Source organism: Rhinatrema bivittatum, chromosome 17 (genome assembly GCF_901001135.1).
Source record: "Rhinatrema bivittatum chromosome 17, aRhiBiv1.1, whole genome shotgun sequence".
Lineage (NCBI taxonomy): Eukaryota > Metazoa > Chordata > Amphibia > Gymnophiona > Rhinatrematidae > Rhinatrema > Rhinatrema bivittatum.
In genome coordinates this window covers 51,553,999-51,574,130 of record NC_042631.1, presented here as the reverse complement: position 1 = coordinate 51,574,130, position 20,132 = coordinate 51,553,999, and the positions used below count along the sequence as shown (strand labels likewise).

The 20,132-nt window shown below is 44.1% G+C and overlaps 1 protein-coding gene across 2 annotated transcripts in view; it reads left to right on the top strand.

The window, feature by feature from the left end:
* The window catches only part of LOC115079276 (USP6 N-terminal-like protein), a 459,663-nt gene that overhangs the window by 275,477 nt on the left and 164,054 nt on the right, over positions 1-20,132 (top strand). Inside the window, exon 7 of one of the 2 annotated variants that reach the window (XM_029582658.1) lies at positions 18,527-18,636. In XM_029582658.1, coding sequence (XP_029438518.1) covers positions 18,527-18,636 — 110 coding nt within the window. Of the gene's footprint in view, positions 1-18,507; positions 18,637-20,132 lie in introns of both variants that reach the window. The other variant, XM_029582659.1, reaches the window with a different exon arrangement.

Genomic DNA, 20,132 nt, shown 5'->3' with positions numbered 1-20,132 from the left:
GGGGGAGAGGCCGCTGTTATGGCACATATGGGTACCAATGACACAGGAAGGTGCAGGAGGGAGGTTCTGGTTTTAAATAGGACACTTGAAATCTAGATCCTCTAGAATTGCATTCTGAGAAATGCTTCCCGTTCTACATACAGAATCCCAGGGGCAGGCTGAGCTCCAGAGTCTCAATGCATAGATGAGAAGATGATACAGAGAAGGCAGCTTTAGATTTGTTAGGAACTGGGAAACGTTCTGGGGAAGGGGGAGCCTATTCCAATGGGATGGGCTTTTCTGTAACCAGGGTAGAACTAGGCTGCTGGTGCTAAAATTTAAAAATGAAACAGTGTAGCTCATAAACTAGATCATGGAGGAACATCAATAGTCACAAAGAACTGCATGATTCAACGGAAGTTATCTTCAAAGCATACTGACCAAACAGGGAAGATGGACTATCCTGATAGAGACACTGTGGTAAAGGTTGAAGTAAATGGGTTTAAAAGAGTGCATAGATATGAAGGATTCCAAACTGCCTGTATCATCTGCTAATATATAGGTTGTGACTACAAATTAAAAAAAAATACTTTAAAAAGTCTGAAGTCTAAAAAAACAAGATTTCTTCATATTCAGACTGGTTAATCTACAACCACCTCTACCAGCAGATGGAGATGGAGCAAAGCTGAAGTCACCGCCCCAACCCCTTCAATGAAGGTGTGCCTGCACTGACATCAGCTCACCAGTATTCTCCATCTCCAGCAGATGGTGGATGTGCATCTCCGTAGTGAGGATTGCTTAAAAAAAATAAAAACTTTAGAAGGAGAAAAGAAGAAGGAAATTAATTTGTCCCACTCTCCTGTGGTGATACCTTATGATCCCTCCCTCAGTCGAGTTTTCTTGAGGTGATATCTGCGGATCCATCCCTCAGTAGAGGGCCTTGATCCACTAGTTGGTTTTCTGGCGTGGACTTAGCTGTAGAGAAAAAAACAGCTGAGAGGCTGGCGAGTGCAAGAAGCCAAGAACAGCGGTGAAGACCTTTGCCCTCTCCCCTCACAGCCGGAGACCAACTCTGTACTTGGCCGGGACGGGCTTATCTCAGGTAAAGAGTAAATATATATATAAAAAAAAAAAAGGGGGGGTGATAATTTTAGGGATTCCATTCCCCTTCTGGTCTTTGAGCCTCCGCATGCCAGTCCTACATCCGTTCCCTTCTCCGGAGGGAGCCTGGGGAAATGTGGCAGCTTGGAAGGTTGAGCAGCCTTTTGCCTAGGCCCACTCTCAGGCTTTGCTTGGACGCCGCGTGGTAGGCTCCAGCGGCATTCACGCGCTTTCCTAAACGCAAGTCTGCTGCAAAACAGTATCTGGCATCTGTTCATGCTTGCGCACTCGGGTGGGCACTTAGGAGGGCATCTACCTGGATCATGTATTGGGTGCCTAAATTTTAGACGTGCGCTTATTGGACAGAGCTTGTTTTTGAGCACCCTGTTCAGACTCACTTATGCGGGCACACAGTTGGGTGCACAATTGTCAGATGCCTTTGGCAGCCTGCGGCTAATCAGTATTTATCCATGGCGTCTGTACCAAAGAAACCTAAGCGCCTTACCCTTTGTGCTACTTGCCATATTTGGGCATCAGAGCCTGGTGTCCCCTCGAACTTGTGTCAGTGCTGTTTGGAGGCTCAGGGTTGGTTGTCTCCGATGGATTTTGCTGAGTCCGGCCCTTCCCAGCATAATATAGGACTGGGGACAGATGGGGGTCTGTCAGAGGTTTCTCCCAGTTTTAGGGCTCCCCTAACTGGTTCATCAGGAGGGGAAGATGACTCAGTGGGCGCAAGACTGACGCCCCCTGCTTTTGGTATGGATCCGGCTTTTCTTGAGTGGAATTTTTTCAAGGGCTGCAGTCCTTTCTTCAGGCATAGTCGGCGGGTCATACAGATGGCACGGATGATGAAGGTGATCCTTTCTCCCTGGAGGATGGGGAAATTCCTCCAGAGCCATATAGAACAATGTTGCGTTTCTTTCGTAGAGATGAGTTGCTGGCTCTGATCTCCCAGACACTGAAGATGCTGGGGGTGCCGGGTGCTGATTTCATGTCTAAACCAAAGAAAAATCCCATTTTAGTTTCTTGGTGTAAAGCATCATATTTCTTCCCCATTATGGATGCAATTCAAGAATTGTTTGATCTTGAATGGGGCGCTCTGAAAGCTCATTTTAAAGGGAGACTAGCCTTGTATGCTGTGTACCCCCTGGATCCGGCAGCGAGAGAGCAGTTGCACTTTCCGAAAGTGGGTGAACTGGTGTGTGCTGTCACCAAGCGGACGACTATCCCTGTAGAAGGAGGAGCAGTATTGAAGGATGCGCAGGATAGGAGAATTGAGGCTATCCTTAAGCAGACCTTTGAGGCGGTGTCAATGACTTTGCAGTTAGCCTCTTCTTGCCACCTAGTCGCTCGCACTTCCTTGTTTCTGTCTCAGGAAGTTGATTAGTCTGGTTTTAATTCCAGGGAAATGATGGAACCGGCAGCCGCCTTTTTTGGTAGTTACAGGCTGCGACCTTGTCTGCACTTCTGCCAGAGGGGTGGCTTCGGTGATAGCGGCCAGTCATCAGCTTTGGCTGAGGAATTAGTTGGCCAATACAATTTCAAAGTCTAATTTTATGAAATTTCCCTTTAAAAGATCACTCTTGTTTGTTTGAGAGTGACTTGGAAAAAATCGACAAAAAGTGGGGTGAGTCCCAGGTTCCTTGATTACCAGAGGATAAAAAGCAGGTGCCGCATTCATTCGGTGCAAGAGTTCGTGCTAGGGGTTTCAAATGTTTTCAATCCTACAGAGAAGTGGCTTCTCAGAGGGCTCGACCTTTGGGTAGGTCTCAGACCTTTCGTCCCAGGCAGCCCCAGATGGGGCACGGGTTTGAGCAGCGGTGCCACCCCCCCAACCCCTTCAATGAAGGTGTGCCAACCCACCCCCAGGTACAAGAGATAGGGGGTCTCCTCTCTCTTTATTTTTTTTTTTTTATCAAAGTGGGTCAATTTCACATCAAACCTGTGGGTTCTGGAGGTAATAAGAGACTGCTATGCTCTGGAGTTTCTCAGTGTCCTTAAAGACATTTTCATGGTGTCTCCCTGCAGCTCTCCACAGAAGAGATGAGCATTGGAGTGTAGGTTGTTAAGGCTCCTGAGCCTGCGGGACGTGATCCCAATGTCCATGTCACAAGAAGATATGGGCCAATATTCCATTTACTTCATTGTACCCAAGAAGGGAGGGTTCCTTTCACCCCATCTTGAATTTCAAGGGAGTCAAGCAACATTTGCGAGTGACTCGTTTCCGCATGGAAACTTTACGCTCGGTGATAATTGAAGTAAAGTCGGTGGAGTTTCTTACATTTCTGGATTTGTCAGAGGCATATCTGCATATTCCCATCTGGCTGGAGCATCAACGGTTTCTGTGTTTCACTGCTTTGGGGTGACATTATCAGTTTTGAGCGCTACCTTTTGATTTGGCCACCGTGCCCAGAACCTTCTCCAAAGTCATGGTGGTGGTAGCAGCAGTGTTGGGAAAGTATGGCATTCTGGTCCTCCCGTACTTAGTTGATTGACTAATTTGGGCCAAGAGCATGAAAGAGAGTCTTAAGGCTCACGCAGGGTGATCTCCTTGTTACAGGAACTAGGTTGGGCGATGAACTTGACCAAGAGCAATCTACAGCCATCCCAGACACTGGAGTATTTCAACATGAAGCAAGTCAGGGTGCTCCTGCGGAGATGCTCATTCAGAAACTGATGGCGCAGGTTGACTATTGACAGAAACAATACGCCTGATGGTATGGTCTTACCTACAGGTGCTTGGGCTGATGGCAGCCACACTAGAGGTGGTTCCAAGGGCAAGGGCGCATATGCGTCCTCTTCAGTGCACACTGCTTGCATGCTGGAGTTCATAGTCTCAGGACTACTTGATACGGCTTCTGTTACCGGTGGAGATCAGCATCTAACTGTGGTGATGGTCGCAAGCAGATCATCTAAGGAAGGGCGTTCTCCTACGAACACCAGATTGGCTAGTACTCATGACAGATGCTAGCCTCCAGGGTTGGGGTGCGCACTGTCAGAAGTTTGTTTGTTTGTTTATTTATTTATTTGACCGCTTTTGCATACCGAAGAACATTGGGAATATCTCATCGGTTCACACGGAACAAAAATTAGCAACAGGCTTTACAGAGAACAAAGACTTGTAGGAAAATTAACAGAGGGAGGGTGGAGAGGGAAGGGAGAGAGGCGGAGGGGCGAGGTGGTATATTAAGCATAACATTCTTATGAGGAGAAACTAGTTACAAAATTGTCTACAGGTTATTTACAAATTATATACAAATATTCAATTGCAAAGGGGTTAAGATAAGTAGCATTGTCATGGGCTACAAGAGGTTATGCTGACAAATTGTATTTTGATTTGAATTCGGAGGAGAAGAAGTTGCAGCGGGAAGAGAAAAGCGTAGATAGTCGCACAGAGGTAAAAGTAAGGAGGTGATTAGGACAGCAATAGATAGGGCATGCAGTTATGTGTAAGCTTGCTTGAAGAGCCAAGTCTTAAGGTTCTGCTTGAATTTTTTAGGGCACGTTGAGCGCTCTGGGGCACTGGAGTACAGAGGAGTCTTTCTGGAGCATCAATCAGCTGGAAGCCCTTGCCGTTCAGTTGGCAATCTTGCAATTTGTTGACTGCTTGCAGGGTTGAGCAGTCTGAATAATGTTAGACAATGCGATAACTGTGGCTTACATCAATTGCCAGGGAGGAACCAAGAGCCTGCACGTGTTTTGGGAAATAGCCCAACTCATGAAATATGCGGAAGTACATCTTCAGGAGATTTCAGTCTCACACACTGCAGGAAAAGACAATGTAAGAGCCAACTTTCTCAGCAGACAAAGTCTGGATCCAGGAGAATGGGAATTGTCAGATGAAGTATTCCAGCTCATAGTGGGCTGCTGGGGCCTACCGTTTATAGGCTTGCTGATGACATCACATTTATTTATTTATTTATTTATTTATTTAGAAACTTTTATATACCGACAACCATTTGCACATCGTATCGTATCGTATCGCACATTAAGCAAAGGTTCCCTGCTTCTTCAGTCGCAGGAGACAAATGAAGTCTTTGGGAATCGATGCCCTCATGCAGGAGTGGCTGGAAGACAAGCTTCTATATGCCTTTCAATTGTGGCCCATGTTGGGTAGAATGATTCAGAGGATCAAGAGACACACAGGTTTGGTGTTTCTGGTGGTGCCAGATTGGCCATGGTATGCAGATCTGTGAAGGTTTCAGGTGGACTCTCCTCTCAGATTACCAGGCCACAGGAATATGGTGTGGCAGGGGCCTATTCTTCACAAAGATGTGACTCAATTTTGTCTTACAGTATGGCCCTTGAGAGGGTTTGATTGCTGAAGCGTGAATATTCCACTGCTATGATTTCCACCTTGCTTCGAGTGCAAACGTTTTCCACTTCCTTCGCTTAATTTCAGGTTTAGCGAGTATTTGAGGCTTGGTGTGAGTAACGAGGGGTTCATCCTCGTTTGGTTAAGATTCCGTTCATTTTGGATTTTTTGCAGGATGGGTTGATTACGGACTTGGCCATTAATTCCTTGAAGGTATAGGTGTGGTACCTTTTACCTGTTTCTGGGGTCAGGTGGATGGTGAACCCTTGTCAGCCAATCCAGATGTGGCCTGATTCTTGAAAGGGGTGAAGCATCTTCGCCCTCTCTTGCGGTCAGCAGTGCCTTTGGGGAGTCTTAAACTGGTTCTGGATTTTCTGGTGGACCCACCTTTCGACCACTGCATAGCCTCTCCTTGAGGTTACTTACTTTGAAGAAGGTGTTTCTTGTGGCAGCTTGTTCTACACATAGAATTTCAAAACTGCACACTTTGTCTTGCTGGGAACCATTTTTGCGAGTGTCTCTGAAGGCGGTACGGCTGTGAGCTGTTCCGTCCTTTTTGCCGAAGATGGTCTCAGATTTTCAAATTGAATCAATCTATTTTCCTGTCGACACTGGACAGGGAGAGAGATGTGGATGAATATCATCTGTTACAGACCTTGGATGTCAAGTGGCGAATCATGAGGGATTTGGAGGTTTCTAAACCTCTCAGGAAGACAGACCAGCATTTTATACTCCACGATGGGGGTAAACAGGGGGAGCTGGTGTCGCAGGCTATGATAGCCCGCTGGATTAAGGAGGTTATCACAGCCACATATGTGGAGGATGAGCAGCCGTTGCCTAGTCAGGGTAGGGTTAATTCCACTAGGGCTCAGGCAGTATCATGGGCAGAGATTAGATTGTTGTCTTCCATCGAGATTTGCCGAACTACAACATGATCCTCCTTACACATCTTTTTCAGGCATTACCGCCTGGATATGCAGGCCCAGAGGATGCAGCCTTCATGCATGCAGTGTTGGTTGGATCACAGGCAGCCTCCTGCCCTGTTCAGGAACAGCTTTGGTACATCTCACTGGTCAAAGATTAACCTGTCTGAATGCTAAGAAAGGAGAAATTACTACTTACCTGATAATTTCCTTTTCTTTAATGAAGACAAGTTAATCCACCTTCTTGCCCTTGGCTGCTGGATAGTGGTGTTATCGTCCTGAGTGGCTGCGTTTCTGGGGGTTACTGGTAAGTGTCAGATTCATTTCCTAGATTAGTGATATTACACTCCTTGTCTGAGCTCAGTGTTTTCCTGTTAACTGAATGCTTGAATGGTTGTGTGTTAATAGTTATGATCATGTATTGTTTAGTTGTCCACGGTTGGCATTTGTAGAGAATACTGGTGGGCTGATGTCAGTGCAGGGGTATATATATATATATATACACACACACACACACACACTGTGACATCGGCTTTGCCCTGTCTCTATCTGCTGATAGAGGTGCATAACCTACTGGTTGTGGATTAACCTGTCTTCATTAAAGAAAGGTAAATATCGGGTAAGTAGTAATTTCTCCTTGGTGAGTTGGAATGTGTGGCACTAAATGAAGGTATACATGTAATAAGCATCTCAGAATTCCAGTAGAAGGAGGATAAAGAATGAGATACTGTGGTACTAAGGCACAGATTATATCGATATGACAGGACAGACTAAATTGGTGGAGGATAAGAACATAAGAAATTGCCATGCTGGGTCAGACCAAGGGTCCATCAAGCCCAGCATCCTGTTTCCAACAGAGGCCAAAACCAGGCCACAAGAACCTGGCAATTACCCAAACACTAAGAAGATCCCATGCTACTGATGCAATTAATAGCAGTGGCTATTCCCTAAGTAAACTTGATTAATAGCCATTAATGGACTTCTCCTCCAAGAACTTATCCAAACCTTTTTTGAACCCAGCTACACTAACTGCACTAACCACATCCTCTGGCAACAAATTCCAGAGCTTTATTGTGCATTGAGTGAAAAAGAATTTTCTCCAATTAGTCTTAAATGTGCTACTTGTTAACTTCATGGAATGCCCCCTAGTCCTTCTATTATTCGAAAGTGAAAATAACCGAGTCACATCTACTCATTCAAGACCTCTCATGATCTTAAAGACCTCTATCATATCCCCCCTCAGCCGTCTCTTCTCCAAGCTGAACAGCCCTAATCTCTTCAGCCTTTCCTCATAGGGAAGCTGTTCCATCCCCTTTATCATTTTGGTTGCCCTTCTCTGTACCTTCTCCATCGCAACTATATCTTTTTTGAGATGCGGCGACCAGAATTGTACACAGTATTCAAGGTGTGGTCTCACCATGGAGCGATATAGAGGCATTATGACATTTTCCGTTCTATTAACCATTGAATGTTAAGGATGGCATAGAATCAAGCAGCATATATGTTCTTCAGAAAATAAACTGCACTCTGTAAGTCATATGGATAAACATTCCAAGTGTGATGGGGAAGATTACAATATTGGGGTATACTAACACCTGCCTGGCCAAGATCATTATTTGATTTTATTAATTGCCATGTCTTATTACAGTAAATCAAGGCAATTTACAATAAACGGACTACAAAATACTTAGAGATTAGACAGAGAAGAGGGAGGCAGGGTAAGTGAAGAGTGAAGGAACAGGTGGGTTGAGGAAGTGAAAGAGGGAGAGTGAGGGGGTGAAAGGGGTTTTGGAAGAGGGGATGTGGGTGTGATTCTGCTACGAGACATCTTAATTACGCACTTCCTACACTCCACAGGATTTCTCCGTCCTCTGATGGGCTTTTACTGCTGGTGGAATAAACGATCCATGAAATGTCTGTCTCTAGCCCCTGATCCCCTCTGTACTGCATTTTTTCTCTCTTTTCCTATCTGAGCTCAGCCTCTCCCTGACCTGTAACTCCAGGTCTGCACAGCCCTGGCTCTCTGCTCACAGCACAATGCAGTGATGCTCTTAGCAAGAGGAAACCAGAAATCTGATCTTGTTAGCAGGACCTGAACTTTCTGATTAATTGTGGCGCAGTCTAATAAAATTGGCAATAATAACAGGAGATTTCAGTTACCTCAATACTGATTGGGTACATATCATATGTAGGGAGGTAAAGTTCTTTTGATACCATGATGCATTTCTTCTCCAAAGACGAGTTATCAGATCTCATGTCTCTGAACCTGAAGACGTTGGCCATCCCAGGCACAAGCACTGCAGCGGAGCCAAAGACGAACCCTGTTTTTGTCGGGCTCCATCTGGCCTCATGCCATTTCCCAATGCTGCAGACCGTAAAACAACTGATTGACCTGGAATGGAATGCCACAGAGGCCAGCTTCAAAGGAGGATGGGCCCTAGAAGCCCTATACCCCCTGGAACCCTCAGCCAAAGAACTCCTGGGGTTCCCCAAAGTGGACGCCATGGTCTGCACGGTCTCAAAGAACACTACCATTTCAGACGAAGGAGGAGCTGCACGCAAGGATTCCCAGGACAGACGTCAGGAATTCATCCTTAAACAGTCATTTGATGTCGCAGCTATGTCCCTGCAGATTGCTGCTTGCTGCGCCGTGGTGACACGTGCCTGCTTGTCACTTTCCAGGGATGCAACCACATCTGTCAAAACATTAGAACCAGCGATATCCTTTCTCACGGATGCAACCTCCAACCTGGTGCGCACCTCAGCCAGGGGCGTCTCATCCACAGTGGCAGCCAGAAAGCAACTCTGGCTCTGAAGTTGGTCAGCCGACGCGACTTCCAAGACGAAGCCTCAGGGATCTGTATTGGGACCCTTACTTTTCAATATATTTATAAATGATCTGGAAAGAAATACAACGAGTGAGGTAATCAAATTTGCAGATGATACAAAATTGTTCAGAGTAGTTAAATCACAAGCAGATTGTGATAAATTGCAGGAAGACCTTGTGAGACTGGAAAACTGGGCATCCAAATGGCAGATGAAATTTAATGTGGATAAGTGCAAGGTGATACATATAGGGAAAAATAACCCATGTTATAGTTACACAATGTTAGGTTCCATATCAGGTGCTACCACCAAAGAAAGAGATCTAGGCGTCATAGTGGATAACACATTGAAATTGTCAGTTCAGTGTGCTGCGGCAGTCAAAAAAGCAAACAGAATGTTGGGAATTATTAGGAAGGGAATGGTGAATAAAACGGAAAATGTCATAATGCCTCTGTATCGCTCCATGGTGAGACCCCACCTTGAATACTGTGTACAATTCTGGTCGCCGCATCTCAAAAAAGATATAATTGCGATGGAGAAGGTACAGAGAAGGGCGACCAAAATGATAAGGGGAATGGAACAGCTCCCCTATGAGGAAAGACTAAAGAAGTTAGGACTTTTCAGCTTGGAGAAGAGACAGCTGAGGGGGAATATGCTAGAGGTGTTTAAAATCATGAGAGGTCTAGAATGGGTAGATGTGAATCGGTTATTTAGTCTTTCAGATAATAGAAAGACTAGGGGACACTCCATGAAGTTAGCATGTGGCACATTTAAAACTAATCGGAGAAAGTTCATTTTTACTCAACGCACAATTAAACTCTGGAATTTGTTGCCAGAGGACGTGGTTAGTTCAGTTAGTATAGCTGTGTTTAAAAAAGGATTGGATACATTCTTGGAGGAGAAGTCCATTACCTGCTATTAATTAAGTTGATTTAGAAAATAGCCACTGCTATTACTAGCAACGGTAACATGGAATAGACTTAGTTTTTGGGTACTTGCCAGGTTCTTATGGCCTGGATTGACCACTGTTGGAAACAGGATGCTGGGCTTGATGGACCCTTGTCTGACCTAGTATGGCATGTTCTTATGTTCTTACCTTTTCGTTCTTCACAGCAGGAAGAAACAAGGGGAAGCGGCCTCGCGGGCAACCATAGCCCGCTGGATCAAAGAAGTAATCAAGGCGGCCTATGTAGAGGCAGGGAAGCCTCCACCTCTACAAGTCAAGGCACATTCAACAAGGGCCCAGGCAGTGTCCTGGGCAGAAACCAAGATGCTGTCACCCGCCGAGATCTGTCGGGCGGCGACGTGGTCCTCCATTCACACCTTCTCGAGGTTCTACCGCCTGGATGTTCAGGCCCGGGAGGACACAGCATTCACAAGGGCAGTATTACGTGAGCCACGGGCAGCCTCCCACCCGGTTTGGGAGTAGCTTTTGTACATCACATTGGTCCTGAGTCCATCTGCTACACACTAGGAAATGGAGAAATTACTTAGTTGACAATTTCATTTTCCTTAGTGTAGACAGATGGACTCAGCATCCTGCCCACGGCTGCCCCAAAATCGGGAAACCTCGGGTGACAATCCCCGAGAGCAAGACAAGCACAGGTAAACCAGGCTTTATCCATAGTTTAAGACACCCATAATTGCCGGGTGTGGGCGTTTTTCGGTTCAGTGCACTGGCGGTCTCCAGTTGGAAATCAATTCAACCAGTCCAAGTTAATCAAGTTAGCCAAATTAATCAAGTTATTAAAACACACATATATCCACAATTCTTTTCAAGGAGAATACTGAAGAGCAGAGCTTCCTGCATGGGTATATGTAGGCTGACGTCAGTTTGAAATCTGACTCCGTCTCCCAATTGCTATCAGGAGTACACTATACCAAAACTGTGAAGGACTTCAAAGGGTCATGAGATAAATACTGTGAATCCATAAAGTCTAGAGGATGTGATTGAAGAGAAGAGGCATGGGGGTAGCTTGCGAGAATGACAGCTACTACCTGGAGATTAATACCCTTATTCAATAAACATACTGTCAATGCGACTCCAGCATTGCTCTATGCTTCAACGGCAAGAGGAAATGTGGTAAAAAGGATTTGCATTCACAAAAAAAGGGGAGTAGCTTGCTTGTTGCAGTGGTTACTACCCCAAACCAAATAAGTCTGATACTTCACTTTCAGTGCATAGCCAGCATAGCTCTCTGCTTCAACGGCAGGGGGGAAAGAGGAAAAGAGGATTTATATTCAGGCAACAACCAACAGGGACTGGATTACATAGTCTGGGTAAACAAATAATTATGGGTGTAGCTTGCTTTTTACGGCGGTTACTACCCCGAATCAGTTAAGCCTGATAGTTCACTTGGAATACATATTCAGCGCAATTCACTGCTTCAACGGCTTGGGGGAATAAAGAAAAGAGGAATTATATTCAGACAACAACCAACAAGGACTGAATGGCACAGGCTGGGTAAACAAATAAGCGTGGGAGTAGCTTGCTTATTGCAGCAGTTAATACCCCTAACCAATTAAGCTAGATACTTCACTTAGATGCAGCTCCAGCACTGCTCTCTACATCAGTGGCGGGGGTGGAAGGTAACTAGAACCAAAAAGTTACTAATAAGGGCCAAGAGTAACAGATAAATTACTCTTACGATGTGATATGTAAATCGAACACCGGTATATAAAAACAAATAAATAAATAAGTATGAAGAAAAACAAAAGTGTGAAAGCTTGCTGGGCAGACTGGATGGGCTATTTGGTCTTCTTCTGCCGTCATTTCTATGTTTCTATTTAATTACTTTTAGATTTTTAAGTAGTACTTTTAGGAATATTTAAGATGTGTTTTTAGTTTATTATGATATATTTTAGGTGTAATGTATTTTAGGTTAATAATGTATTTTAATTGTATTTTAGGTTTAATGTTTTTAGGTCTAATGTATTTTAGGTAATGTATTTTTAAATGTACTTTAGGTTTATTAATGTTTATTAATGTTGTATGTGACCTTGGCTCACTGGAACAATTGTTTGCAACAGATCAATCATCTTCTCTCCAGCCTTTGCCTCATTCTTAACAACAACAAAACTGAGATCCTAATCATCAATCAAGACATCAACATCAAACTTCTAAACCCAGCTGACCTACTCAACTCATCCACTCCCATATTAAATCACTCACCACATGTTCGAGATCTAGGTATCATGCTAGACAATCAGCTCAATTTTAAAAAATTCATAAGCACAACCACCAAAGACTGTTTTTATAAGTTACAAGTCTTAAAAAAATTGAAGCCTCTTCTTTATTTCAACGATTTTCGGATGGTCCTACAAGCCATTATTCTATCAAAAGTCGACTATTGCAATTCGCTTCTCTTTGGCCTTCCATATTCATCCATCAAACCCCTCCAAATGCTACAGAACTCTGCAGCCAGAATCCTTACCAATACGAATAAAAGAGATCACATCACCCCCATTCTCAAGCTCCTCCACTGGCTGCCTATAAAGCAAAGGATCCTATATAAAGTACTCACCATAATTCATAAATCCATTCACAATATCTCTCCTCTTCAATTATGTAACCAACTACGCCCTCACTCCTCCTCTAGACCCATCAGAGGAGCATATAAAGGCACACTCTATGTACCTTCAACAAAATCCTCGCATCATAAACGTGCCATATCTACAGCAGGCCCCATTCAATGGAATGCGCTCCCACCAGACATTCGGCTTGAGTTCTGCCACTCTTCATTCAAAAAAAAACTTAAAACCTGGCTCTTTAGCCAAGCTTTTCCAGGACCATGATCATCATTTTTTCCCCTCCAACCAGCAAGAACATATCTTCTTCACAAACCCCCATTTTCCATACCACTACCTACTTCGGTATCTAATCTCTTGCTGCAGGACACTTGAGACTTTCTCACTTATACGTTATAATTTTTATGCTCAATAAGACCTGTCAACTTAATTGTTTAAGTCTTTTTTTTTTTTTTTTTTTCTCCTTTATCTTTTGGTCATCAATGTTACAACGTTATTGTTAAATTTTGAACTTATGTACACTGTTCCAAGTTTCATAACCTTGTTCTATGTAATGCCTTTTGGCAATTTTCATGTTCTGTTTCAATGTAAACCGATGTGATCTTTATTTCATATAGGAACACCGGTATATAAAAATCTAAAAATAAATAAATAAATAAATATTTAGCTGCATGTTTTATTTTTGTTGTGAACCGTTACGATGGTTGTTGTGAACCTAGTGACGGTATATAAAACTTAATAAATCTAAATCTATGGTCCTGAGTCCATCTGTCTACACTACACTAAGGAAAACGAAATTATCAGGTAAGTAATTTCTCCAATGTAAGCTGCAAACCTTCTAAACCCATCACACAGATCTCCTTATAACAATATTAGAATTCCTCTTCAATGGTAGTTTTAATCCATTATGCAGTTGCTCCTAGCAGATTACTAAGAAAGTCCCTTTAGCTGCAGGCATTCTAATTTAACTCTGTTTAAACTGTTCACCTGATTTTCAATGTATGCGTTGTTATAAATGTAAACCGGAGTGAAGGCCCCTACCAATACTTCGGTATATAAAAGACATTTAAATAAATAAATAAATAAATAAATTAGATATAAATCAAAAATTTGCTATATAGGAAAACTCATTGAGTTTCAAGTGAACCTTCCTACGATGCCACTGTTCAATTTGTGGCTATCTTCATGATAAGCCCTATGAACTCTGAGGCTTTTTAATCATTAGGTCACTTGATACTTATTGTTTTGATTCTTCCAAGTGAGTTTATCACTTAAGAAGCTATCAATGTCAGTCACACTTATCTGGGTGAAGTCCACTAACATTAGTTGATCAAGCCGACATCGCAGTGTTTCGGAACTTTCAGGCTCCTTCTTCAAGGGCTCGGCGTTGGTGTTGGTGGACTGATTTGCTGTTTGTGCTGCTGTCAAATGGAATGAGAAACGTCTGTTGACAGAGTTATTAGCGGTGCAGTCAGCTAGCGCTAAAGAGTACATTTTTGGTGCTGTGAGCGACCGGTGCAGTGAGGGTGCTATGCCCTTAACTGACGCCACAGCCCCTCACTTGGAAGAATCAAAACAATAAGTATCACGTGACCTAATGATTAAAAAGCCTCAGAGTTCATAGGGCTTATCATGAAGATAGCCACAAATTGAACAGTGGCATCGTATGAAGGTTCACTTGAAACTCAATGAGTTTTCCTATATAGCAAGTTTTTGATTTATATGTGGTTTCTCACACATGCTATATTTTGGTTCTTTTTCTAATCAGCATTCTAATTAGTACATTCCAACCCCTCTAACATACAGCTTTTCCTACCAATTAGGGAAGTTCTGCAAACTGCAACCTTCCGAAGCAGTTCTCTTGGTCTAAACAAACAGTTTCTCTTAGTAAACCACTGTTTAACGAGTCCCTGTTATTTTCAAAAACATTAAAGCAGTATTCTGGGACTAAACACAGTATTTGGCAGGAAAAACCTTATCAATCACCTTATTAGCTGAAGCCAGGTTATAAACGTGCTTGTGAATCAAACCAAACTTCTTTTTGGGACAATTACTCAAAAATAAACCCAAGAGCCATGTCAGTGCTTTCCCCCACTATGTTCTACTTTTGGAAACCCTGCATTACATTTTTTTTCTCCTAGGAGAAGCAGGATGGTAATCCTCACAGATGGGTGACATCATCAGATGGAGCCCAGCATGGAAAACTTTTGTCAAAGTTTCTAGAAGCTGACTGGCACACTGAGCATGCTCAGCATGCCGCTATCTGCGTGTCCACGCAAGGTCCCCCTTCAGACTCTCTTTTTCCGCAATGTATTTGCCTCACAGTTTTTTGGAGCTCTGCTTCTTTTGCCTTTTTTGCGCTTAAATTTGTAGTTTTTCTCCAGGTCCTTCGTCTGGTCCCCCTTTACGGTCGGTGTATCTCTTCGGTGCAGTATGTAAACATTTTTCTTCCATCTTCAAGGTCTATTCCCAGCGTACCACTTATTGGTGGCCCCTGGTCATGGCCCTTGCACCAGCTGATTTTCATGGCATCATTCGGCTAACGTCCATGCCCCCCCAGTGCCCGTGGACCATGTCTATCACAGATCTGCATGAGGTTTGCATCCTCTGCCTAGGGGCATCGCACAACATCTGAGAGTGTCAACTGTGCAATCAGATGCCCCCAAGGGCCGTTGTGCTCAACTTGATAAAATGGAGAAATCTTTTGGTTCCAAAAAGTCTGCTCCATCCACACCCATGTCGGAATCAACACCCAGGGGTTGAGGGGAGCCATTCGATTCACTCCCCCTCACTACACCCCCAGCTCACCCTCTAAAGATGAACTTCCAGGACATCGGGATCCTCTGCCTCCCCGGTGCTGGGGAAAGACCAAGCCGAGTACCGTGGGAAATCCCACAAGCATCGACACCAGTCACCATCAGCACATGGCTTCGGTTCCGGTGTGGTACTGGCAGCTGGTATACTGCCACTGAAGCGACCCAGTGGCACAGAAGCCCCATCCTCCAATAAACCCGGGAGTCCCAGGCATTCCCTGCTGATAACGGGGCCAGGCACCTTGCCTCCTCAGAGACCTGAGGAGGCACCGGTGACGCCTCGTTCCCCTCCCTCAGTCCTGTCCTCACCGGACTTTCAGGAGGAGTTGGACCGCAGAGTGCAGTGCTCCAATCTCTGTGGAGTGTTGAGCCACCCCTGCCACTGGCCCCATACCGGTGCCAGAGCCTCCGCCATCTATCTTGGCGCCCCTGCTTGAACGTCTGGACGTCATCCTCAATGCCCTCCCAACGCAGCCAGTGCCCGAGGGACCCTCGATTCCCCAGCAGCCACTGACTCCTCCTTCAGGAGCAATCCCCGTCATTGGGTTCTCCGAGGAGGAAGATGCGTCCAGCACCATGGTCCTGAAGCCTTAGTTCCCCAAGCCTTTGCTCAGGCCCTCTGGCCTCCCATGGCCCCCGGTCTCCCCATTACCAGTGGGACCGTTGATCCCTGCAGTGCTCTCAGTGCCTTCAAGGCCCTCAGAGCCCAGAGCCAGGGATTTACACAGGCCAAACCTGCGCAGATCCCGCGATGGCTTCAGCGAGGAAGAAGGCCCTTTCGACCCGTGGGGGGATGATTCTTTGGAATCTTCTTCTGAGATCTCAGTTGACCCCCTGTCAGAGCCTTCTCAACTGGAGGAAAGGCGTTGGTCCCCTCCGGAGGACCTCTCTTTTGGGGGATTTGTCAGGGCCATTGCCGAAGCTATCCCCTTCCAGCTTCACAGAGGAGGATGCGCAACATAAAATGTTGGAAGCCCTCCAATTTGTCGACACCCCTAAGGAGATAGTGGCTGTTCCCATTCATGACATCTTTACAGGGTCCCAGTATAACTGGTTAATATGAGAACCCACAACTCCTACATTCCTAAGATTCTCAGTGCTGCACATCTAAACTTAGTCTCCCTATACTTTTCAGCATAGGTGTTTAACAGACTTGTATACAGATCACCTTGGTTTTTCCATAAAGTCAATCTTCAGTAACTAATTAAGAAAGTCTCTTCCTGGATAATCATAGCATTTAACCTGTTAGTAGTGGTTTGTCCAGTCAGTCTCAGTGGCAGAGTCCTCCTCCTCCTCCATAGCTGGGCTGGAGAGGAGCTGTTGGGAACTGCTTGCTCTCTTGGCTGCCCCCTTGCTCTCCAGCTCTCCCTTAGTATTACTTCAAACGAACAGTGAGCTCCACAAATCAACAAATTGCTGGCGAGGAATAGAGGTCGACATGAAACATGTTGGTCTAAGTTTTTTTTTCATCTCCTTTAGTATTACTACAGACACCTCTTATACACTGAAGCAGCTGCCAAGGGAGATGTGACTAGCCACACCCAATGCTGGCTCTCAGCCCAATTCAGCCAGCAAGGAATTCTAGGGGATGTACCGTATTTTTCGCTCCTTAAGATGCACTGTTTTTTCCCCAAAAGTGGGAGGGAAATGTCTGTGCGTCTTATGAAGCGAATATAAAAAATAAAAATAAAAACTAACTACAACCCCCACCCTCCTGACACCCCCCCCCCCCCCCAAAGACCTGCCAAAAGTCCCTGGTAGTCCAGCGGGGGTCCGGGAGTGATCTCCTTCACTTGGGCCATCGGCTGCCAGAAATCAAAATGGCGCAGACAGCCCTTTGCCCTTATTATGTCACAGGGGCCGACCAATGGCAGGAACCGGCGACGGAGGCCGGCGAAGGACGGGGCAGAAGCGAACCTTCAGCTCCACACGGTGAGGAGACCTGGCTGCGCGGCCTAACACAAATGCTGCTTTTTTTAAAGGCACAGTCCCTCTTCTACACAGAAACTATTACCAAATCATCACAGGTATATTCCCTATTAATCTGGTAGTGACTTGCAACGGGATAATTAAACTCTTGATAAGGGCTGGGGCAAGCCTGTGTTTTATATAAAAGGCTGATTGATTTTTAATGCGAAAGTGTCTCTTTCCTATAAATCAAAGGATGAGCTAGGGATAGGTAGAAAACTGGTGAGAAGGAGAGAAAGACAAACATACACAAACTCTAAGCTATTACCTACCTTTTGGCTGCCTTTTTCTAACAAGTTCCTACCTTCTGGCTTGCTTTCTTTAACTCACACACACACAAGAATATACCCCAATAATTTACCTCTCCCCAAAACTTTTAAAGTTATAAGATTTCCCAAAGCAATACTTACTGATCATCTTCAGCCACCAATAAAATGATCATTTTGTCAAGGCAACTAGAATAGTGGGCTTTAAAAGTGATATGCAAAAGATTCTTGGGGAAAAGTCCATAAACCACTTGAGAAAACCACCACATATACCTGGGAGTGAGCAATAAGTAATAGATCTACTCTTTGGGATCTGCAGATACTTGTGAGCCAGACTGGCCATTGTCAGAGACAGAATTCTGGACTTGATGGATTTTCGCTCTACTCAGCCTTGCAGGTTCTTATGTAATGCCTTTTTTTTTTTTAACCCAGCTAAAAGTATGTATGCTATATAAGCCCACATGTAATTTTAGACAGACAGTTTTTTTGAGACAGGCCAGTTCTATCTAAGTAAATCACAATTTACTTGTGTAAATGGCTGTGGAAATCACTATATAGTTTATAATGATGTTCCTTGTATCTTCTCCATATCTGTGGTCTAATATATATGGAAATTATTTTATTTTTATTTTTTTCTTTCTATTTGTAAGTTTCAGTGTCATTGCTTTTCTGATTCAAATGTATTCTTGATGTTATAAACATTAAAAATTGAATGAATAAATAAATAACCTCATGTCTTCTGAGACCAGTTTATTTATATGTCTCATTATTCTTCTCCTCATTGTCAGCCTCTCTGTCTCCCTGCAGAAGATGAGAGAACAAGCCAAAATCTACTCAACTGAGATCAAACAGATAGACCTGGACATAAATCGCACCTTTCGGAACCACATCATGTTTCGGGACCGCTATGGAGTAAAGTGAGTGTCACTGATGTTTACTGTCTCCATTCATTACCATTGCTGACTACCTCCACTCACCCTGCCATCCCTTATTCTCACTATCATTACTTATGTTCACTACTGTCACTTACTCTACCACCACTCATTTTCACTACTCTGACTCACATTGCTCTCTTTCACTCTTACTACTTTCATTCATGGTATTGTCACTCACTCTACTATTTCTCTTTACCCCTACTCCTATCATTACTCACTTATTAACCCCTCTTGTTCTACCATCACTCAATCTCATTACCCTGCTATCATCACTCTCATTACCTACTCATACTATTATTCATTCTTTCTACTCCCATTTATTCTACCATCACTCAGTGTCTATCCTCTCGCACTCTGCTTTCCATTCATTCTAACATCACTTACAATCTACAACTGCTTACTTGCTGCGTTTACTTACTCTCTACCCTTTATTACTCTTTCTCATTTCTCTAGCTTTTTGCCCCCATGGTCCTTTTCTCTACTCCACCTCCTCTCTACTCTCTTTCTGTCTGCCCCCACTCACCTTATATAATAAGAAGACATGAGGAGCAAATCTATTTGAGTTCTTTGAGGGTGTCAGCAAGCATCTGGATAACGTAATATGGTTGATATGCTTGGATTTTCAAAACACATTTTGAAAAAAGTCTCTCATCGAAAGCTCTTAATGAAAGTATGCTGTTGTAGGAAACTAAGATGTGCAGATAGGTTGAGATCAAACTGAAACCAAGCAACTTTCAGACTAGCTTCAGTTCAACTGAATTTTTGGATTTTCCCCCAAATCTGCTATAAAAATTTATCAGATTTTTTGCCATTGGATCTGAGGAAAATTGAAACAGGCTTTCTGTCCCCTACATCTCAACTCAGCAGAGGAGGTAGGAGAGTTGAAAGAGACTTGGTGGCATCAGTAGGGGGACAGGGAGAAGGGAAGGAGTAGAATTCTGTCGCATCAGAGAAGGAATGAGGCTTGAAGAATCAGTAGAGGGGGGGAGTGGGGATGAGGGCTAGGAGAGAGAGTGTTAACAGGGGATAGGGCTCTACAAGTTTATCAAGAATGAGGCCAGTGTTAGTGGAGTGAGAATGGGATATAAATAGGTATGAAGAGAGGAGAGGAGTTCAAATAGGGAGGGATGGAAGAAGCAGGTGAGGGTCATCAGCATCATTGAACAGAGAGAGACAGTAGAAGGAGGAAGTAGAGTCACTAAGAGGGAGAGAGCAGAAATTGAGAAGGGGCTGGTTCTTTTTCTTTAAAAGATATTCATCAAATTATTTGAACAAACCATCAGAATTTTTCCAGGCTTGTTGAATTGTATACAAACCTCTTTTTAAAAAAAGCTTGTAACTTCTAGGAAATCTTCTCATGGATTGATAAATGGTTGAAATATAGGAACCAAAGCATTGGATCAAGGCCTTGTCCAGCACCCTGGACAAGGACTGCTTTTGGTGTCCCCCTTCCTTTCAGGCTCACATGCTTGTAGACT